Source organism: Bos indicus, chromosome 1, assembly GCF_029378745.1.
Source record: "Bos indicus isolate NIAB-ARS_2022 breed Sahiwal x Tharparkar chromosome 1, NIAB-ARS_B.indTharparkar_mat_pri_1.0, whole genome shotgun sequence".
Lineage (NCBI taxonomy): Eukaryota > Metazoa > Chordata > Mammalia > Artiodactyla > Bovidae > Bos > Bos indicus.
The window spans coordinates 79,427,592-79,451,956 of NC_091760.1; the positions used below are offsets into that span (position 1 = coordinate 79,427,592).

Below are 24,365 nucleotides of genomic sequence, written 5' to 3' on the forward strand. Positions count from 1 at the left end.
AATTCATACTTCCTAATATGGAAGAGCTGGAATTGTATGCTCATTTTCTAAATCTACATGCTTAGTCTAAGAATTAGAGATGCAAATCATTCTCAATTAAAAACAAAAATCTTCCAGATTCTGTCAATTTACTGTGTAACCAGGGGAAAATACTTCTCTGACTTTGGGTTTCCTCCCCTAGAAAATAACATTAGACTGGTGCCCACTGTTGACATTAGAGCAAGTCTTCGGAGAATACAACCGTAGAGGTAAGACAAAGGAGGGAAAGGATCCTGCTCATAAAGCATTTGATTGACAAGCAGCTGTAAAGAGTTCTCAAAGTGGGGCCCCAACATCAGTAACATCTGGGAACTTTTTAGAAATACAAATTCTTGAGCCTTACTGCAGACATCCTGCAACAGAAATTCAGAGTATAGACCAGCATTCTTCCCAACAAATCTGTCAGGACAGCCGGAAGAAAATTAACTTGACTATACGCACAGAGTCGGACACGACTGAAGTGACTTAGCAGTAGCAGCATAGTTGTTTCCGCTTTAGTGAGAATAAATTATACCAATAGTTCAATACTAGGCTTATTAAATCATGACAAGTTCATAATCTATGAGTCATGATTTTTGTTTTTACAGTGAACTTTATTCAGTTATCAGAGGAATTACCCTGTGATCCACAGAAATAGATGTCAATGATTCATGCATATGTCAGACGAAAGGTTATTGCTCTAGTTTTGGCCTTAGAATCCATGCATGAGAAGACGCTAAAATAACCAAAGGAACTGGACAAAGGCTCAGGAACAGCTAGACCCACACTGTGACATGATATAAGAATGACGACCAATTTATGTGAGATAGACGATCTGTTCAGACAGTTGTATGGTGGTCACAGACGAAATTTATGAATCAATCTCTTTCTTTAACATAAAAGCAACAACTTGGACAGTTTTAAAATAAGGATTAGCATTTAATTCCCAATGATAAAATCTGCTACTGCAAATGCTGCTGCGCTGTGTGCTGTGCTAAGTTGCTCAGTCATGTCAGCCTCTTCAACCCAATGGATCATAGCCTGTCAGGCTCCTCTGACCATGGGGATTCACCAGGCAAGAATATTGGTGTTGGATTGCCATGCCCTCCTCTAGGGATCTTCCCAACTCAGGAATAGAACCCAGGTCTCCCACAATGCAGACGGATTCTTTTCCACCTGAGCAAATGCTGCTAACTATATACCGAACACTGTTTTATGTGCTTACACATGGCAATTCATTTATTTCTCATTACAATCCTAAGAGGTAGATACTCTAACTATCTCCATTACAGAGATGAAAAACTGTGGCACAAAAAGCTTAAGTGATCTATCCCAGGTCACAACGAAAGTGATAGAGTTAGGATTTGAACTCAAGGCAGTCTAGTCCCAGAATCTATTATTTTAATCACCCCCAATAGAGTGCATTCTAATAATCTTAAATGCTACCAGGTTGTTTGCAAAACGTGTTGAACACCATGAACCTAAGTTCACATTATCCTGAAAAACATGAACGTGGCCCTTCGATTTGCAGACACTACCCTCTGGTTGCACATAATGACTTCTAGGAACGCCAAATGAGTAGTACAGAAAAACTTCTACAGTGAAATAATTAAAGGACAGAAAGAAAAATAAATATATACATATTTTCTTCTTTTACACAGGGCAAAAGCCATACCAATTCAAGCTAACAACACCATAAGAGATTATGTCATTTCTCAAGTCCAGTTTATAAATATTGAAACAGACTCAGAAAGAGGGAGCATACCCACTGGACACCTGGGCTGATGATGGAAATTATGGACCTCTTGCTGTTGTTCAGTTGCTAAGTCGTGTATGATTCTATGAGAACCCATGCAGTGCAGCATGCCAGGCTCCTCCATCCTCCACTATTTCCTGGAGTTTGCTCAAACTCATGTCCTTTGAGTTGATGATGCTGTCCAGCCATCCCATCCTCTGCTGCTCCCTTCTCCTCCTGCCCTCAATCCTTCCCAGTATCAGAGACCTCTCAAGACATTTTAAATAATATTTTTAAATGTCCAACTAAGTTGTTCCACTTGCCTGTTTTCACAAGATGGCGTATTTTTGCAAGGTTAAGGAAGGAGTCTCTTTCTACCCTCACTCTGTTCACCTATAGCTCTTATCAGTGTTCACCAGAGTTCTGCTGATATTTATAAACACAATCTCCAAAGGTCATTAAGGTTCTTTTTTAAATGTTTTAATTTAATTAATTTTTAAGCCATTGGCTTTCCTGTATGCAATGGCGTCTCTCCAGTCGTGATGCACAGGCTTAGCTGCCGTGTAGCATGTGAAATTTTAGCTTCTTGACCAGGGATCAAACTTGTGTCCTCTGCTTTGGAAGGCAGATTCTTAACCACTGGACCATCCAGGAAGTCCCCATCAAAAATTCTTCTCAGTAACAGTTCTAAAAAAATCACATATCTCTGCTAGTTGTTATAGCAAGCAGCACAAAAACCTTTATTGAGGCTGAGTAGTTTGCCTTAAGCACAGAAATAGTCAATATGGGGGCCTGGGATAGGACCAAAGTCTGTCTTTACTTCTAAGTTTTACATCAAGGAACAGAAAACTCCAAGCCCTGTGACCAAGAATGAGAAAACCACAAAATCCTAGTATCTTTCAAATCAATTCTCCCATCTGTTGCCTGAATGACTTTCCCAGAGTTACTGCCAAGACTCACCTGATGATGATGGTGGTGGTCGTGATAGCGACGGCAATAACAGTGTTATCATGTGCAAGATAGTGCATTCACACATTGCACATACACCCAGTATTCCATGTGGTCCTCATGTAAACTCTGAGATGTATTATTAACTCAGGTTAATAACTGAGGTTTTAGAGCATTTAAAAATTCACCCAGTAAATGCCAGGGAATCATTTCAACTGGCTCCAATGAAGGCAAATAAGCAATCTTCTGAGGAAGCCTACATTGAACCTCAACTGTCCTTACTGTTAGAAAGGTACTGCCTTCAAAATATTAGTTTGTGTTATGCTCCCTAGATCTACATGGAAGTCTGGTCCTACCTGCAGTGACTCCTATTCAAGTACGGTTAGGAGTCCCAGGCAGCTTCCACAACATCCATGCTGAGTTACATCTCTTCCGGCAGCATCCTATATATGCTTCTTCCTTAGGATGTATACTCTGTGCCTTAACTGTCAGTTTGCATTCTCCCAATAGACTATGAGCTTCTTTAAAGTGTGGACCATGGGCAATTTTACCTCCGTATTAAAGGCACATTGCTCAATATAGAGCTCTATTTTTTTTTAAGTGAGATATAATTCACACACCACTAAGTCCACTCTTCAAAAATGTACAGTGATCACTGGTATATTCAAGAAATTGTGAAATGTTGTTGTTCATTTGCTCAGTCATGTCCTATTCTTTGCGACCCCATGGACTACAGCATGCCCACCAGGCTTCCCTGTCCTTCACCATCTACCAGAGCTTGCTCAAATTCATGTCCAATGAGTCAGTGATGCCTTCCAACCATCTCATCCTCTGTCATCCCCTTCTCCTCCTGCCTTTAATCTTCCCCAGCATCAGGGTCTTTTCTAATGAGTCAGCTCTTTGCATCAGGTAGCTAAAGTATTGGAGCTTCAGCTTCAGCATCAGTCCTTCTAATGAATATTCAGGACTGATTTCCTTTAGGATGGACTGGTTGGATCTCCTTGCAGTCCAAGGGACTCTCAAGAGTCTTCTCCAACACCACAATTCAAAAGCATCAATTCTTTGGCACTCAGCTTTCTTTATAGTCCAACTCTCACATCCATACATGACCACTGGAAAAACCATAGCTTTGACGAGAAGGACCTCTGTCGGGAAAGTAATGTCTCTGCTTTTTAATATGCTATCTAGGTTGGTCATATGGCAATCCACTCCAGTACTGTTGCCTGGAAAATCCCATGGGCAGAGGAGCCTGGTAGGCTACAGTCCATGGGGTCGCAAAGAGTCGGACACGACTGAGCAACTTCACTTCACCTTAGGTTGGTCATAGCTTTTCTTCCAAGAAGCAAACATCTTTTAAGTTCATGGCAACAATCACCATCTACATTAATTTTGGAGCCCAAGAAAACAAAGCCTGTCATTGTTTCCATTTTTTCCCCATCTATTTACCATGAAGTGATGGAACCGGATGCCATGATCTTTGTTTTTGGAATGTTGAGCTTTAAGTCAGCATTTTCTCTCTCCTCTTTCACGTTCATCAAGAGGCTCTTTAGTTCCTCTATGCTTTCTGCCATAAGGGTGGTGCCATGTGCATATATGAGGCTGTGGATATTTCTCCTGGCAATCTTAATTTCAGCTTGTGCTTCATCCAGCCAGGCATTTCTCATGATGCATATAAGTTAAATAGGTAGGGTGACAAAATACAGCCTTGACGTACTCCTTTCGCAAGTTTGAACCAGTCTGTTGGTCATTAGTATATTTAAGGAATTGTGAAATGAATATCACTAATTGCTATTTGATCATTCCCAAAATAATTAGACTGTCCCCACAGGAGGTGGTGATTTAGTCTCAAAGTCATTTCTGACTCTTGCAACCCCGTGGACTGTAGCCCACCAGGCTCCACTGTCCGTTGGATTTCCCAATCTGGAAAGCAGAGTGGGCTGAAGTTGGCCCCAGTCCAGCATGCCTGTAATTTGGGAACCAGGTGTGAAGCATTTTTGTTCCATCTTGTTCCCCAGCATCTACAGAAGCCTCACGCACCTCACTACAGAGGCAGCAGCACTCTGTAGGAAACATATGTACAGGTAGAGGTGGAAGAAAGTGTCACAGCTGGATTACGGATTTTACAATACAAAAAAACACACCTCATCCACGCACAAGTGAGAGCTGGGCTTGGGAGATAGGGGAAAGAGTACTTCACAGCCTCAGTATAAGGTGGGACTCCCAAGTGTACTAATTACTCTGATACTCATTTGTGGTTTTTAAAGATGCGTCTTATTACTTTAAGGAAATGGTGCCCCACTCCAGTATTCTTGCCTGGAGAATCCCATGGACAGAAGAGCTTGGACGCCTCAGTCCATGGGGTCACAAAGAATCCTTTGTGCGATTTCCTTCTCCAGGGTATCTTCCTTACCCAGGGATTGAACCCATGGCTTCTGTACTGCAGAAGGCCTCCTGCAAATTGTAAAATGAATATCGCTTTCTCATTGCAGATTATTTCAATCATTCCCCAAAGACCTTCTGTTGCCACTTTTCCCCCTTCTCAGTCACTGGAGACCACTAATCTCTCTAAATCTATAGATCAGCCTAGTCATATAAATGCAATCATGTTACATGAAATCTTTGTGACTGGTTTCTTCATATAGCATAGTTTTCAAGATTTATATGTGTTTTGGCATGTATCAGTATTTCCTTTTAATTTATGATTAAATAATATTTAACTGGATGGATATACTACACTTGTTTATTCATTCTTCAATTGATTGATGTTTAAATTGTTTCCACTTTCTGGCTATTATGAATAATGCTGCTATGCACATTCATTGACAGGCTTTTGTGTGGATAAATGTTTTAATTCTCTTGGATATATATTTAGGAACAAAGTTGTTTGATCATATGATAACTTTAAGTCTAATCTTTTGAGGAACTGGTAGGCTTTTTTCAAAGTGGCTGTGCCACTTTACAACTAGCCAGCAATGTATGACAACTCCAGTTTCACTACATCTTTTTTTTTATATGTTTCTGTCTTTTGTATTATAACCATCTTAGTGTGGGTGATGTTGTATCTCATTGTAGTTTTGATTTATTTCCTGGATAACTAATAACATCTTTTCCTATGATATTAGCTTCCAGTATATCTTTGGAGAAATGTCTATCAAGATCATTTGTCCATTTTTAAATTAGATTATTTGTCTTCTTACTGCTGTATAAGAGTCTTCATATAGTCTAGATATAAATCTATCATATACATGATATCCAAGTGAATTCTCCCAGTCCATGGGTTGCTATTCACTTCCATGATAGTGTCATTTTAAGCACAAAAGTATTAAATTTTGAAAAGTCTAAGGAATTGGGTTTTTTTGTTTGTTTGTTTTGTTTTTTAAGCTATTAGTACTTTTGGTCTGGGCTTCCCCAGTGGCTCAGTGGTAAAGAATGCACCTGCCGGGCAGGAGATGCAGGTTCAATCCCTGGGTCGGAAAGGTCCCTTGGTGAAGGAAATGGCAATCTACTCCAGTACTTTTGCCTGGGAAATCCATGGACAGAGAAGCCTGGTGAGCTACAGTTCATAGGGTTGCAAAGAATAGGACACGACTGAGCGACTGCGCACATGCACACACACACACACACACACACACACACACACACACACACACACACACACTGGTCATTTAGAAAATAAAACATCACTCTCTGTTGGGTGGCAGAGGGAGCCAAGAGGATTCCTTATTGCACTTCTAGCAGTATCTGAGAAATAACATTTTTCAGTATTTTCATATAAGTAGTATAATATCAAGATGATACAATCTCAAAACAGTCAAGACACTTATTAAAATAACTTGAGTAATGGGCTTACTTTGAGTAATGGGCTTACATGTCTGATGACTAGTACTTGAAGCTTTCTGAAACACATTTCTTAAACAAATATTCATCTCATTAACTCACTTTAATTCTTATAGTTTAGATATACCAGCAGAATGTTACTGTTATGGATCCATTGTTTATGATCTATATAAGCAATCTATTTAGAATTAAATGATCACTTTAAAATGTCTTAAGTTTACTTATTTTTAAGGATTTTCATAGACACATATAGATAGAAAGCTTGTTTCCATTTAAAAAGTACAAGTTAGGTTAAGACAATCAGTTTTAAAAATGGCTTACAATTGGCACACACATAATATTTCAAATATCAGGTCAGGAGGTATCAGAAATAATGCGGTAAAGGAAGGAGGAGATGAATCATTGAAGCTCAAACAAAAGAGTCATATGATAATTCTGCAGAATTTTTGCTATTTTTTTCCTGAAAAAAAGAAGCATACATTAGCTCATCAGTCAAGTAACTTTTTGTCTTCTATCATTGAATCTGAAGAACTTATCATATTGATCTTTGTATTAGGAAACACTGAGTAACATAATGGTCCTTTCTTTTTAGCAGTTACCTAGAGGATACAGAAAAGACCTTGATGTTTATTTTTATATCATCACAATAAGAAAAAAAGAGTTAGAGTAGTGAATTATAATCCCAGAAAACATCATCTTTTCAACCAAGTGCATAGCCTTCAAGTGATACAAGGCAGTGCAGAGATAAAGCGAGAAATTTTAGCTGAATCAGTAGCTGCCGTTAAGTTGTCCATATGTACCTCACTTGCCTCAGCTGTACTATTTTTTACTGCTACAAATACCTGCTGTTACTTATGGAGAAATCAGAAAGCAGGTATAACTATGTCATGTACTAACTCAATGCCAATTCCAAAGTGGGGTTTCTAGCAGACTTCTAGAATGTGAATTCTTACATCCTTTTTGGATTTGCTGACAATATTTACTTATTTACTCAGCAAATATGAATTCATATGGCTCTTGTTTGCAGGAAATAAGAAGATAATCTTGCCTCAAGGGCTATATAGTCAGGTATTTAACACAATTATTTATCAGCTGCGTAAGCTTCAGGCATTGTATGTACACTTTTAGACCATCTATAAGATATACTCTGTGAAGTAAAATTATTGGAATTTTAACTTTACATGTGAGCAATTTGTGATCCAGAGTAGCAAAACATAATCCAATTCTCTTCTGACGTCTTGAACCCCAATACGATAGCATAGCAAGTTTGGGCTCAGGACCTCAGAGAGGCCAAATTCCCAGAGACAAATTCTAAAATTCACAAGTGGCCCCATGCGCACATACGTGAAAAGTATACCTACTGGCTCAGCAGCAGTAAGTACCCAACTGGTATCTTTCATTTCAACAAATGTCCAGTTCACAGTTTTATGTAAACTGGAAATATGTATGTTCAAATAACAAAATATACCAAATTAAACTTTCATATCTGTAGTTAATGTATTCACTGAAAGATGACATGTGACGTTCCTGGTAATTCTTCCACAGTATGAAAGTAAGCTTAGCAGTTATCTTCCAACATGGTATTTTTGTGGAGAGGACAGACCAGTTACTCACCATGACAAATAGTGATATGTAGGATTAGTATTAACCACCTCCAATCTTCTGTTCAAAGAGACTACCTTTATCATCATTACGCTTATTTTAGCTACAAGGCATACAAAGGAAATGGGTGTTGAAACGCACAAAAATGTGACAATATCTTATCTGAGATTCGGCTCTTGCTCTTAAAACACAACGTTCCCATGCATTTGCCGTGGTAAAATCTAATCATCTTGAGTAAAAAACATAGACAAATTTGTATTCTGTTGTTTATTTGCTTTTAAATAAAAAAAAAGATAAAGGAATAAAGGGAACCATGGGATCTGAGACTAAGGCTACCACCAAAATAGATATTTAAACAGTGGGAGAGAAGGAAAGAAATAAGGAAAGCAGTCCTGACAAGAAAGCTCTTTAATTTTGCAAATGTGATGTGTGCTTCCGCATGGACATAGAGCTAATTATTTCCACTAAGATTGTGTTATAAAATGGAGAAGCTCAACAGGCAGCTTTGTGAGCTTCTTTTTAAACCAATGTCTAAATGGAGTGACTCAATGTAATGTAACACAATCATCTCTGAGCCAAGGTCTTGCAAACAAATCACAGCTAAAACCAACCCCAGGGACTGTGGCCAGGACACCAGAGAAGGCTTCCTCTTCCCTCCCTAGGCTCCAGTAGAGCTGGCTTCTCCTGGATACTTCAGAGCACAGCTGCCTTGCTTCCCTTCCTCCTAGTTCACTGCTGAGACCTTACCCACATCACACACTCAGAGCACACTCTTACACTGGGGCAAGTCAAATGGGCATTTTGGGAAAGAAGTTTTGGAGAGGTGCAACCGGAGAAGGCAATGGCATCCCACTCCAATACTCTTGCCTGTACAACCCCATGGACGGAGGAGCCTCGTAGGCTGGAGTCCATGGGGTCGCTAAGAGTCAGACATGACTGAGCGACTTCACTTTCATTTTTCACTTTCATGCCTTGGAGAAGGAAATGGCAACCCACTCCAGTGTTCTTGCCTGGAGAATCCCAGGGACAGGGGAACCTGGTGGGCTGCCATCTATGGGGTCGCACAGAGTCGGACACGACTGACGCGACTTAGCAGCAGCAGCAGCAGCAACCCAAGGAAGATCTTCAACATAAAGTTCCACGTGAAAATGTTACATTTTCTTGGCACTCAAAATTGAAAAGCTAACTTTATTATGCTTGTCACTTAAGACACAAATACAAACATCAGCTTCTTTAAAAGGAAGAGGTATAAATGTTATTGAGATGCAATTATATACAATCTAAAAATTAATTGCCTGTCATCAAAATCATGGCATGCAACTCTGAGTCAGCTAACCACTCCTCCACCCCCACCTCATTGTTACTTAACAGTTGAGGTTTCCTGGCAGGTACAGACTAATTCAAAATAACCCAGATCTACTAAATATGGGAACTCCAAAGAATTAGATCCTCTTTTCTTTTAAAATGGTATTTTGCCTCTATTACTTGAATGGACTCCATTTGGCAACTTACATATGAGGTTTCTACTATATTTCAACTTTGACCATAGCTTTCAAAGAAAGCTATTAGTAAGCAGACATTACAGATACATGGACAAATCAAAAAAAAATTTGTTTGTTTGTTTGTTTTGTTTTGTTTTAAGTGAATTTTGTTCTTATTATTTAGTTGCTAAGTCCTGTCTGACTCTTTGAGATCCCATGAACTGTAGCCCACCAGACTCCTCTATCCATGGGATTTCTCAGGCAAGAATACTGGTGTGGGTTGCCATTTCCTTCCAGAGGGGCTCTTTCCCACCCATGTCCCCTGCTTGGCAGGTTGATTTTTTACCACTGAGCCACCTGGGAAGCCCAATCAAATCATGCTATGAATCTAACATTTTTCCCAAAGGAATACGAGAAGAGGAAAATGACACTATCCATACCTCTTCTCTTTTTCAACAGTATAAGACCCAGTTCCTATCTCCATTTCCAAGAAGCCAAACAAAGCAACACCCAAGTCTTATTCTGCAGCAATATTCTCCATCTTAGCACACAGTATCAGCATGTCACAGGTCTCATCCTCCAGTAGCATACATGTTTAGGTTGCAACAAATAGTATGGAATATTAAAATTTTAATCATTAATTTCCCCTGCAGCTGCTCATGGCTTTTGCAAGCTAGAACAAGGAGCACAAGAGAATAGAAGATCCATGGCATATAAGACTCCACCCTGATTACAGAACCAGCAAGCCCTTAGGCCACATGAATTACAAATAAAAAGGCTTCCATGCAACACAGACACACCTGAAATAATTTTTTAGGTTGCCTCATAAATTATTGCTCTATGAAAGGAATGCAGTGTGGGAGCACTGGGATTGAAACTCAAGATATGTTCATGTAACCAAACAGCAAGTATGTACTCAGTTTCCAAACAAACTAAGAAATTGTAATCATTTTAAAAGGTTTAAATAAGAAAGATAAATATATCATTGATGGAGTAGCAGCATTCAGGAAAGACAAACCGCAAACCTTCAAAGACCTGAAGTTACAAGCAAGCTCCCAACACAAGCTAACCATCTGAAAACAAAACAGGAAGGACTGGCACTTCCCTGGCAGGCCAGTAGTTCAGTTTAATATGTTCAGTTGCTCAGTTGTGCCTGACTCTCTGCAACCCCAAAGACTGCAGCATGCCAGGCTTCCCTGTTCATCACCAATTCCCAGAGCTTGCTCAAACTCATGTCCACCGACTCAGCGATGCCATCCATGTGAAGTCAAGTGGACCTTAGGAAGCATCACTACAAACAAAGCTAGTGGAGGTAATGGAATTCCAGTTGAGCTATTTCAAATCCTGAAAGATGATGCTGTGAAAGTGCTGCACTCAATATGCCAGCAAATTTGGAAAACTCAGCACTGGCTGAGAAAAGGTCAGTTTTCATTTCAATCTCAAAGAAAGGCACTGCCAGAGAATGCTTAAACTACTGCACAATTGCATTCATCTCACACAATAGTAAAGCAATGCTTAAAATCCTTCAAGCCAGGCTTCAGCAATACGTGAACCGTGAAATTCCAGATGGTCAAGCTGGTTTTAGAGAGGGCAGAGGAACCAGAGATCAAATTGCCAACATCCACTGGATCATCGAAAAAGCAAGAGAGTTCCAGAAAAACATCTATTTCTGCTTTATTGACTATGCCAAAGCCTTTGACTGTGTGGATCACAATAAACTGTGGAAAATTCTGAAAGAGATGGAAATACCAGACCACCTGACCTGCCTCTTGAGAAACCTGTGTGCAGGTCAGGAAGCAACAGTTAGAACTAGACATGGAGCAACAGACTGGTTCCAAATAGGAAAAGGAGTACGTCAAGGCTGTATACTGTCACCCTGCTTATTTAATTATATGCAGAGTACATCATGAGAAGTGCTGGGCTGGAGGAAGTACAAGATGGCATCAAGATTGCCGGGGGAAATATCAATAACCTCAGATATGCAGATGACAACACCCTTATGGCAGAAAGTGAAGAAGAACTAAAAAGCCTCTTGATGAAAGTGAAAGAGGAGAGTGAAAAAGTTGGCTTAAAGCTCAACATTCAGGAAACTAAGATCATGGCATATGGTCCTATCACTTCATGGCAAATAGATGGGGAAACAGTGGAAACAGTGGCTGACTTTATTTTTCTGGGCTCCAAAATCACTGCAGATGGTGACTGCAGCCATGAAATTAAAAGATGCTTACTCCTTGGAAGGAAAGTTATGACCAACTTAGACCGCATATTAAAAAGCAGAGACATTACTTTGTCAACAAAGGTCCATCTAGTCAAGGCTATGGTTTTTCCAGTAGTCATGTATGGATGTGAGAGTTGGACTATAAAGAAAGCTGAGCGCCAAAGAATTGATGCTGTTGAACTGGGATGTTGGAGAAGACTCTTGAGATTCCCTTGGACTGCAAGGAGATCCAACCAGTCCACCTAATGGAGATCAGTCCTGGGTGTTCATTAGAGGGACTGATATTGAAGCTGAAACTCCAATACTTTGGCCACCTGATGTGAAGAGCTGACTCATTTGAAAAGACCCTGATGCTGGGAAAGATTGAGGGCAGGAGGAGAAAGGGACGACAGAGGATGACATGGTTGGATGGCATCACCGACTTGATGGACATGGGTTTGGGTGGACTCGGGGAGTTGGTGATGGACAGGGAAGCCTGGCGTGCTGAAGTTCATGGGGTCACAACGAGTTGGACACGACTGAGTGACTGAACTGAACTGAACTGATGCCATCCAACCATCTCATCCTCTGTTGTTCCCTTTTCCTCCTGCCCTCAGTCTTTCCCAGCATTAGGGTCTTTTCCAATGAGTCACTTCTTCACATCAGGTGGCCAAAGTATTGAAGCTTCAGCATCAGTCCTTCCAGTGAATATTCAGGACTGATTTCCTTTAGGACTGACTGGTTTAATCTCCTTCTATAAAATTCTGTATACCTCAGAGCCCAAAACTAAAAATATAAAACAGAAGCAACACTGTAATAAATTCAATAGTCTTTAAAAATGGTTCACATCCAAAAAGAAAAAAAATGAAAAATGGGAAAGACTGAGTGGACCATTGCTCAACATCAATATCCTATTTCTTGGGACTAGAAAATATGGTTTCTCCGCAAAAGAGGAGAACTGTAGTTACCATGCCCATATAAGAAATATAGAAAAGGAAGCTCAGACTGGTGGTATGGACAATTCACACAACTGGAGGTCTTTTTACAGAGGCGATCACAGGAAATTGAGAAGACAGTGCTCTTCTTATTGGCAAGCTTGGGAACCTAGGTTTTTTTTTTTAGTATAAATTTATTTATTTTAATTGGAGGCTAATTACTTTACAATATTGTATTGGTTTTGCCATACATCAACATGAATCCACCACGGGTGTACACGTGTTTCCCATCCTGAACCCCCCTTCCACATACCTCCCAATACCATCCCTCTGGGTCATCCCAGTGCACCAGCCCTGAGCATCCTGTATCCTGTATTGAACCTGGACTGGTGATTCGTTTCATATATGATATTATACATGTTTCAATGCCATTCTCCCAAAACATCCCACCCTTTCCCTCTCCCACAGAGTCCAAAAGACTGTTCTATACATCTGTCTCTTTTGCTGTTTTGCATAAAGGGTTATCATTACCATCTTTCTAAATTCCATATATATGTGTTAGTATACTGTATTGGTGTTTTTCTTTCTGGCTTACTTCACTCTGTATAATAGGCTGTCCAATCCTATCCTTATCCCTGGAATTGCTCCAAATGTTTTCATACTATCCTAAATGAAGACAGAGAAATTGTATTTGACCAGTTTCAAAGAAACTTGATTCAAAAACACTAAATCTTTAATGACAATTAATATAAAATACCTGAAATATCCTCCGAGTTACCTAGGTACCAGTCCCTGCCCTACCAAACTCAGTGCAGGGAAGAAAGGTCAGCTTTGTACCAGGAATTAGAAAGCCAGCGATCTAGGCATGGTTTTGCCAAGAGAAGGGAAAGGAAATCATAAGTCCATGGATTTATCCTTTGTATTCTAAGAAACCAAGAGAATTTCAAGGTGACCCTATGTACACTTGCCAGGAGTCTAATCTGTGCTTTTACTAACAGCAGAATGCCAGATGGCTGGGGTCTATATTCATACTAATTAGAAATATATATATATAATCATAAATATTCAATTTCCCTTTAAGTTATGTTGTATTTTGTTTACTCCTTCATGTTTCCAAGCCATGTTTTAGAGGAAGTGCCACAAAAGGGTGCCATTTTAGAATAGACTTATTGAAACACTAAAGGGAACCAGTATGTCCCTTGGTTGCTCTTAGTATCCACATGTAACCATTACCTCTTGGTTCAGGAAAAAGAAGAAACAAAAAAAAATCATTGATTCTACCTCTAATGAGCCTTACTGAGCAATATTACTTCCTCTCTCTAGACAAAAACTAGAGTTTGGCTAAAAGACCTCTAAACTGTGATACTCTAAGATCATACTGAGTCTGCAGTTCAACCCACAACCATCTCAGAACTCTCACATCTGTTCTTCTAAAACTACTCCCTAACATACACTTTTTATCATGATTAGAAATTTTAGTACTAAATACTATGGTAGTTTAATCACATTACTCTGTACAATGGCTGGCATAGATGTGTTAATAGATTTTAAAATCTTCTGTAAAAGTTCAAAAGGTGTTACCCCTAAACCCACTCTAACCAGAAATATCATTGCTACCCACCCCCCAAATTTCTCCTTTTACTGTAAGAGTCCTTAGGTATCAAGAAGGATATTTAGGTATTAAGTAAAGCATGGGATTCCATCTGCTGTTCCCTTTGTACTTCACACACCCCATGTCATAACTACTTTAGTCTTTCAAAAAGGCATTCATTCTCTTTCAACATCCCAAGACTAACGTATTTATATTATTCTCTCATTTGAATTCCATGCCCTTCCCAAATATGCAGCCAAAGGAACTCAAATTCTACCTGCTGAGGGTAGTCCTCCCTGACACTTCCCTAGAAAAATGTAAAATATAAAGTTGATATTCCTATTTTTGATTTCCCAACAATTTCAACATCCAGTGAGTCACACAATAACTTCAAGTAGCACATCCAACAAGCCCTTCTTTTGTGCCCCTCTGAACTGTTTATGCATTTGTCTCTTCTGTAAGACCAGAAATTCCTCTAAAGCAAGAAAATGTGGATTCTAACCTCTATATTTCCAATGCCTAACCCACAACGGGATCTCAATAAATGTTAGCTGAATGAATGAAAATGTGGAATGAAGCATATTTCCCAAATAAAAAATATGGATAAAAAAGTGAATAGAAATAAAGTTGGGAAATATGACAGTAGAAATTACTCCTTTGGTAAAAGGAAGAAAATGCCCCCATAAAATCTATTTTCAGATATTTTCAGTTGTTAAGTAAATAGAGCAACTTTGGACCTCTTACTATACAAACATTCTACCTATGTGATCATTTTATCCTCTATCCATGAGTCAATGCAGCCTTGCAAAGGTGATTCAGGAAAGGTGGGTTCAGTAAAGCACACAACACATGATTGAATAATGAAAAATCACAGACCTACTAGCCTACTTTAAGTTGTCAGTGATTTAACAGGTTTTGCAATTAGCTTTGGATCAAAAATGGAAACATCAAAGTTGGCCATTAACAGTCCACATTTTGAGGACTGTTCAAGTACCTTTTAATTACAACACAACACAGTCTACTGCAAACACCATCTTCTCCTGGCACATATTTTTAATATTTTAAGTGTGTGATTATTGTTCTCACAGTATATAATTATGTTAACCAATAAATACTAACGTATCTAATTCAGTTCCACAAGAGTTAAGATAATTCAGAAGAATGAGCTATTTCTCCCACTTATGTTTTGCTTTCGTAAATTAGAATAAAGAAGTTAGAATGGATTGCTGTTTAACTTCTGAATGGAACAGAAACATGAAAAGTGGAAATCTCAACCTGTTCTACTTGAGTTATCATTAATAATTTTTTTAATTTTTAACTTTCATACAGTTTTTAAAGGTAACTTTCCATTTATAGTTATTACAAAATATTAGCTATATTTTCTGTGTTGTACAGCATATCCTTGAGCCTATCTTATAACCAATAGCTTGTACCTCTCACTCTAGAAAGATGCAAGAGGATGGGCCCAGGTCTCAGAAATGTTCTCCAGCTAGCCTTGCTTACTCCTGAGTTTCTGAATGTTGTTTGATGTTAAGCATGTTTCCAATTCCACCCCAGCAAATACTTCACGCCCACTTTACACAATGGCAAGGCCACTGACTTTGCCACTGCACTCATCCATTTTGTGCATAAATACATATATATGCCTTCTCTCTTTTTTAAATAGGATTTTTACTTAATCTTGTTTTTCCTCCTAAATTCTCATACCCTAATATATACTGGGGAGATTCAGATTAGAGGTTTTTCTTAACATAGCCTACATTCTTTAAGACTGTCTACACATGCCTCCAATTCACCTCTGCATTTTAATGGGTTTATTCAGCAGCCACATTTTGCTTGTGCAATCTCACTGTGCACACAAACTCATAATCACTGATATTTAAACAGTGCTTTACTGATTATAAAGTACTTTCACATCTTTTCACACTAGAGTGAAACACAGATATCTCAACTCTGAGACACAGATGCTTATGATGAGGAAACTAAGACTTCGTAGGTGAGTGGCTTGTCTGAGGACATATGACCACCATGTGAGCACAGCTGGACCTTGAAATTAGACCTGTGTTTGATTTTCAAGTTCTAGATCATACTGAGATTTTTCTCTGAATGTTTTTCTTTTTATGAAAAAGCCATACTCAAGAGACACTGATCAATCACATGAGAAACAGTGTCTTATTTCCTATGTTCCTTCTCCAGGATGAACTGTAGATTTTCTCTGCTTGGAAACCTTCAACTATCCCCCATTATTTATAAAATAAGCCAAAATCTTCATCTGGCACTCAAACATATCCATGGGCTGTGAGCAGGAGACCTTCTAGGCTTATAGTCCACTTGAAGCTTTCAATGACCTTGTCTGCAACCACTAGGCAGCTTGCAGTTCTGTGAATGCAGCCTGAACCTTCCTTCAGGTTGCTCTTCCCTCTCGCCTCCAACATCACCACCCCTCCATCCCTCAGCAGAACATGCGAGTATTTGGAATCATCTTTTCAGATGTTGCCACCTTTAAAAGAATATCTCAGTCTTTTCCTTGCGCTTTGATATATCTGCCACTGTTGAACTTATTACGTGTTCCTGAAAGAGGACCATTTGGTCCTATTTTTCTTCCTTTTAACCAACCTCTTTCCTCCTTCTAATAGTTCCCCCAAAAGACCACAGCAGGTGCCACCTGTCTGCAGCTCAGCACGTGTTTATAGAAACAAAGTGCATTTTCACCACTGACAGGCCAAGTGAAGCCAACAGTGATGACAGCTAAGGAAGAACTAAGCACTAGCGTGTGCTGCCTGTGCCCCACGTAACTGACAGTCCCATGATATGTCTAGAAAAGGCAGCTGGAGCATGTCTAATGAGGAAAGCGCCTTACTCAGTACTGTGTTGAAATGACTGACAGCAGAGAAGCAGGACTGGTTTTTTATTTGTGAAAGGAATCACTGTGAATATTGGAGACGCTACTGGAGAACTGGAGGGCTGAAGGTCAAGCAAACATAACACAGTGACAACAGTTCCCGTCCAAGGTCTGCACGAAGAGTACACTGGCTGTCTTATGAGGGCTCAGAAGCTCTGAAATTGATTTACCATTACTTTCTCGAGACTGGAGGGAGGCAAGGAGTGACCACTAGCAGTGCAAGGTCAGCTTCCGAAATGCAGATAATAAATAAAGGTGAAGAAAAATAGCCACACTCTAAAGGAAGCCAGGGGATGCAAAGAAGAACTAATAACAAGACACCACTTGCATTAGAAAAAAAAAATTGGAGGTTCAAGAGGGAGGGGACATATGTATGCCTACGGTTGATTCATGTTGATATTTGAAAGAAAACAACAAAATTCTGTAAAGCAATTATCCTTCAGTTAAAAAAATAGGTTAAAAAGAAAAATACATTAATTGCTGTACCAAATGCTAGTACAACTGGGGAGAAACTTATATATTCAAACTGTTGGTACTAATATAAGCTATTCAGTATCCATGGAAAGAAAAATAAGAAGTAGTCATAACCCCCAATGCAGAAATCCCACTCTAAAAATTCTGAGTCACGTAAATAGCTCCAAAGAAAATATACATGAACATGTCCTAGGCAGCATTACTTACAACAACTGAGAAAGGAAGGTGTCTCAATGTATTTGATGTAAGGAATTTCTTAGAAAAGATGTAGTTCTCACCCTGACTTTAACACAGCCATGCTAAATCATATCTCTGAAGATTCTACTAACATATAACAAAATATCCACCTAAGCAAAGCCAGAAAAGGAGCAGGGCAATGGCATAAGAAGATTTAACTTATAAATGGGTAGGATGCTGTGGTGCTGTTTTAGAGAAAATACTAATCAAATCAATGAAATAAATTTCTGTTGACAGACACGTTGATATTAAAAAGATAACTTAGACCATCGACCCTGAGAAAATCAAAAAAGAAAGAAGGGCTGTAAGAAGCAGCTTGTGCTTCAGGTAATTGCAGATTATCTGTGGCTAATATTCACAGCTAGCTCTTACCTGCGGGGGCCGAGGCTTGTAGGGGGAGCTGCACTCCAGGTCAGCCAAGATGCTAGTCAGTGAGTCAATCTCAGCATCCAGGCTGGAGCGTCTCTCCTCAAGGGTCTTGCCTCCAGGATTTCCCTGCGAGAAGTAACATATTTACATTAAAAGTGGAACTTTCCGGTTTCCATCCATTTCAGTCTGGGTTCAAATTTCTCAAGTACAAAGTGAATTTGTCTAAGCTTTTTACCATTTCATATATTTAGCTTTTATAAAGTTTTTGAGGTAGGCTGGAGTATTATCCCTCTTTGACAAATAAGACAACTGGAATATATGAGAAGATTTTCCCAAAGTCATACTCTTATTTAGAGGATATTTTCTTTGATGCACATGCAAGTTAAAGGAAGTAACTGCCTCCATACCTGCACTCAAGGAGTAGATCCAGCCAGAGAGGTGATACAAATTCTGTGTTCAGAAACCACAGTATAGCACTTCCCTGGTGCTGCAGTGGTTAAGAATCCGCCTGCCAATGCAGGGGACACGGGTTCAACCCCTGATCCAGGAAGATCCCACATGCCACAGGGCAACTAAGCCCATGGCCCACAAGCTTGCATGCCCATGCTCCGCAACAAGAGAGCCACTGCGGTGAGAAGCCTGAGCACCACTACAACAGTGAGCAGCCCCAGCTTGCCACAGCTGGAGAGGAGCCCCTGTTCACCTCAACAAGAGAATGCCTACTTGCAGCAACAAAGACCCAGCTCAGCCAAAAATTAAAAAAAAAAAGAAAAGAAGCCACTGTATAAAAGGATGGGATTTTAGTTGAAGCAGGAAAAGGCAAGGAGAGACTTCAAGTCCAGGAAGAGGAATCAGTGAGGGATCAGTGGATTAGGTGTGTCTGTGTCAGAGAGACGGAAAGCCCAAAGAGATGTCCCTAAATGATGAACTAGAGTAAGACTGCCCAGGGTGTAGCCAAAGGGCTGGAGAAGAAGCATGTGGCACTAACCAGTGATTAGGAAGCACAGGATCTACGAATTTCATGTCAGTGTTCCATGTTAGCAGGAGCACTGACTGCTGCTTGCATTTAGAATCCACGTGAAGTGAGCAGAGGGCAGTAACACCACCATAAGGGCCTGCACAGGAAGTGGGAACAGGCTTGGGAAAAACAAGAAGTTTGCCTAGAGTTTAAGGCAAGGAAATAAAGAGTGAAAGAGACTGAAAGTGAAGTCGCTCATCATGTCCGACTCTTTGCGACCCCCATGGACTGTAGCCTGCACCAGATTTCTCTGTCCATGGGATTTTCCAGGCAAGAGTACTGGAGTGGGTTGCCATTTCCTTCTCCAGGGGATCTTCCTGACCCAGGGATCAAACCCAGGTCTCAGGGATCGAACCCAGGTCTTCCACCTTGCAGGCAGGCTCTTTACCCTCTGAGCCACCAGGGAAGATAAAAGAGTGAAATACAAAGGAAATAAAAGGGTAGTCCTAGGATTTGGAAACAGGGTGACCTGAAATAATCTTTTAAGATAACAATGTAATAATGATCATAGACATGTGATGGGAATGTCTCTTAAGATTCCATCGAGAAATCAAAGTGAATGTGTAGTAAGGCCCATTAGGAATGAAATAATGAGATGTTAGTGTAATTGAATCAACTCTACAGAACTTGTCTAAGGAAGTTAAATATCAGTATAGTGTCTTGAAGTGTTTAGAAGAAAAAGCCAAGAAACCAGAGTATCCTCAGCAACAACAAAAATTAGGGTGCCCTGACAAGATAGTGTTTAAATCTTATACTTATCTAAGTAAATTTATCTTTATGAATCTGATACAATGACAACACAATGGTATTTCCTATTAAGACCACTGTTTTCTTTTCTCCTAGTAGCTTGCTCCCCAAACCACCTTTCCTGAGTCCTTAAACTTATTTAATTCTCTGCATAAAACAGCTCAAATGAGATCTAGTATATTAGTCAGTTTCTTGTGATTTTAGCCAGCAAGAGTTAATCTTTCAGAACCTAATCTATCTGTTTAGATCAGATCTATCTCCATATGTTTATATCATCTTTGATTTCCTTCATTAGTGTCTTATAATTTTCTGTGTACAGTTCTTTTTTTTTTTAAAGCAGTCATTCCATCTCTCAATTTATTCTTTTCTTTTCTTTTCTTTTGATTTTTATTTTATTTTTTAACATTACAATATTGTATTGGTTTTGCCATATATCAAAATGAATCCGCCACAGGTATACATGTGTTCCCCATCCCGAACTCTCCTCCCTCCTCCTTCCCCATACCATCCCTCTGGGTCGTCCCACTGCACCAGCCTCAAGCATCCAGTATCGTTCATTGAACCTGGACTGGCGACTCATTTCATATATGATATTATACATGTTTCAATGCCATTCTCCCAAATCATCCCACCCTCTCACTCTCCCATAGAGTCCAAAAGACTGTTCTATACATCAGTGTCTCTTTTGCTGTCTCGTATACAGGGTTATTGTTACCATCTTTCTAAATTCCATATATATGCGTTAGTATACTGTATTGGTATTTTTCTTTCTGGCTTACTTCACTCTGTATAATAGGCTCCAGTTTCATCCACCTCATTAGAACTGATTCAAATGTATTCTTTTTAATGGCTGAGTTATACTCCATTGTGTATATGTACCACTGCTTTCTTATCCATTCATCTGCTGATGGACATCTAGTTTGCTTCCATGTCCTGGCTATTATAAACAGTGCTGTGATGAACATTGGGGTACATGTATCTCTTTCAATTCTGGTTTCCTCAGTGTGTATGCCCAGCAGTGGGATTGCTGGATCATAAGGCAGTTCTATTTCCAGTTTTTTAAGGACTCTCCACACTGTTCTCCATAGTGGCTGTACTAGTTTGCATTCCCACCAACAGTGTAAGAGGGTTTCCTTTTCTCCACACCCTCTCCAGCATTTATTGCTTGTAGACTTTTGGATCGCAGCCATTCTGACTGGTGTGAAATGGTACCTCATAGTGGTTTTGATTTGTATTTCTCTGATAATGAGTGATGTTGAGCATCTTTTCATGTGTTTGTTAGCCATCTGTATGTCTTCTTTGGAGAAATGTCTATTTAGTTCTTTGGCCCATTTTTTGATTGGGTCATTTATTTTTCTGGAATTGAGCTGTAGGAGTTGCTTGTATATTTTTGAGATTAGTTGTTTGTCAGTTCCTTCATTTGCTATTATTTTCTCCCATTCTGAAGGCTGCCTTTTCACCTTGCTTATAATTTCCTTTGTTGTGCAGAAGCTTTTAAGTTTAATTAGGTCCCATTTGTTTATTTTTGCTTTTATTTCCAATATTCTGGGAGGTGGGTCATAGAGGATCCTGCTGTGATGTATGTCGGAGAGTGTTTTGCCTATGTTCTCCTTTAGGAGTTTTATAGTTTCTGGTCTTACATTTAGATCTTTAATCCATTTTGAGTTTATTTTTGTGTATGGTGTTAGAAAGTGCTCTAGTTTCAGTCTTTTACAAGTGGTTGACCAGTTTTCCCAGCACCACTTGTTAAAAAGATTGTCTTTAATCCATTGTATATTCCTGCCTCCTTTGTCAAAAATAAGGTGTCCATATGTGTGTGGATTTATCTCTGGGCTTTCTATTTTGTCCCATTGATCTATATTTCTGTTTTTGTGCCAGTACCATACTGTCTTGATGACTGTGGCTTTGTAGTAGAGCCTGAAGTCAGGCAGGTTGATTCCTCCAGTTCCATTCTTCTTTCTCAAGATCGCTTTGGCTATTCGAGGTTTTTTGTATTTCCATACAAATTGTGAAATTATTTGTTCTAGTATCCTTGAGTAAGTTTATTCCTAGATATTTTATTCTTTTGTTGCAATGGTGAATGGGATTGATTCTTTAATTTATCTTTCTGATTTTTCACTGTTAGTATATAGAAATGCAAGTGATTTCTGCATATTGATTTTATATCCTGCAACTTTGCTAAATTCACTGATTAGCTCCAGTAATTCTCTGATACTATCTTTAGGGTTTTCTATGGACAGAATCATGTCATCTGCAAACAGTGAGAGCTTCACTTCTTTCCTGATCTGGATTCCTTTTATTTCTTTTTCTTCTCTAATGGCTGTAGCTAGGGCTTCCAGAACTATGTTGAATAATAGTGGTGGAAGTGGACACTCTTGTCTTGTTCCTGATCTTAGGGGGAATGCTTTCAGTTTTTCACCATTGAGAAGAACGTTAGACATAGGCTTATCATATATGGCCTTTACTACGTTGAGGTAGATTCCTTCTATGCCCATTTTTTAAAAAGTTTCAATCACAAATCGGTGCTGAATTTTGTAAAAGCCTTTTTCTGCATCTATTGAGATTATCATATGGTTTTTATCTTTCAATTTGTTAATATGGTGTATCACATTGACTGATTTGCATATATTGAAGAATCCTTGCATCCCTGGAATAAACCCAAGTTGATCATGGCGTATGAGCTTTTTGATGCATTGCTGAATTCTGTCCGCTAAAATTTTGCTGAGGATTTTTGCATCTATGTTCGTCAGTGACACTGGCCTATAGTTTTCTTTTTTGTGTCATCTTTGTCTGGTTTTGGTATCAGGTGATAGTAGCCTCATAGTTTGGAACTGTTCCTTTCTCTGCAAGTTTTTGAAAGAGTTCTAGAAGGATAGGCATTAACTCTTCTCTAAATGTTTGATAGAATTCTCCTGTGAAGCCATCTGGTCCTGGGCTTTTGTTTTTTGGAAGATTTTTGATCACAGCTCCAATTTCAGTGCTTGTTATTGGGTTGTTCATAATTTCTCTTTCTTCCTGGTTCACTTTTGGAAGGTTAAACTTTTCTAGAATCTGTCCATTTCTTTCAGGTTATCAATTTTATTGCCATATAGTTGTTCATAACAGTCTCTTATAATCCTTTGTATTTCTGCATTGTCTGTTGTAAACTCTCCTTTTTCATTTCTGATTTTGTTGATTTGATTCTTCTCTCTTTTTTTCTTGACAAGTCTGGCTAAAAGTTTGTCAATTTTATCTTCTCAAAGAGCCAGTTTTTAGTTTTTATTATTTTAGTTTTTTACTATTGTTTCTTTCATTTCTTTTTCATTTATTTCTGCTCTGCTGCTGCTGGTGCTGCTAAGTCGCTTCAGTTGTGTCCGACTCTGTGCGACCCCATAGACGGTGGCCCACCAGGCTCCCCCGTCCCTGGGATTCTCCAGGCAAGAACACTGGAGTGGGTTGCCATTTCCTTCTCCAATGCATGAAAGGGAAAAGTAAAAGTGAAGTGGCTCAGTCGTGTCCGACTCTTCGAGACCCCATGGTCTGCAGTCTACCAGGCTCCTCCGTCCATGGGATTTTCCAGGCAAGAGTACTGGAGTGGGGTGCCATTGCCTTCTCCAATTTCTGCTCTAATCTTTATGATTTCTTTCCTTCTACTAATTTTGGGGTTTTTTTTGTCCTTTTTGCAGTTGTTTTAGGTGTAAAGTTAGGTTGTCTATTCCATGTTTTTCTTGTTTCTTGAAGTAGGACTCTATTGTTATTAAACTTTCCTCTTAGAACTGCTTTTGCTGCATCCCACATCACCCTTATGGCAGAAAGTGAAGAGGAACTAAAAAGCCTCTTGATGAAAGTGAAAGTGGAGAGTGAAAAAGTTGGCTTAAAGCTCAACATTCAGAAAACGAAGATCATGGCATCTGGTCCCATCACTTCATGGGAAATAGATGGGGAAACAGTGGAAACAGTGCCAGACTTTATCTTTTTGGGCTCCAAAATCACTGCAGTTGGTGACTGCAGCCATGAAATTAAAAGATGCTTACTCCTTGGAAGGAAACTTATGACCAACCTAGATAGCATATTGAAAAGCAGAGACATTACTTTGCCAACAAAGGTCCATCTAGTCAAGGCTATGGTTTTTCCAGTGGTCATGTATGGATATGAGATTTGGATTGTGAAGAAAGCTGAGTGTTTAAGAATTGATGTTTTTGAACTGTGGTGTTGGAGAAGACTCTTGAGAGTCCCTTGGACTGCAAGGAGATCCAACCAGTCCATTCTGAAGGAGATCAGCCCTGGGATTTCTT

General features: G+C 39.4%; 1 protein-coding gene across 10 annotated transcripts in view; it reads right to left on the reverse strand.

The window, feature by feature from the left end:
- Positions 1-24,365, reverse strand: part of LPP (LIM domain containing preferred translocation partner in lipoma) — a 758,565-nt gene that overhangs the window by 382,402 nt on the left and 351,798 nt on the right. For all 10 annotated transcript variants that reach the window (XM_019958232.2, XM_070802158.1, XM_070802171.1 and 7 more), the window contains one exon: positions 18,330-18,452. In XM_019958232.2, coding sequence (XP_019813791.2) covers positions 18,330-18,452 — 123 coding nt within the window. The remainder of the gene's footprint in view (positions 1-18,329; positions 18,453-24,365) is intronic.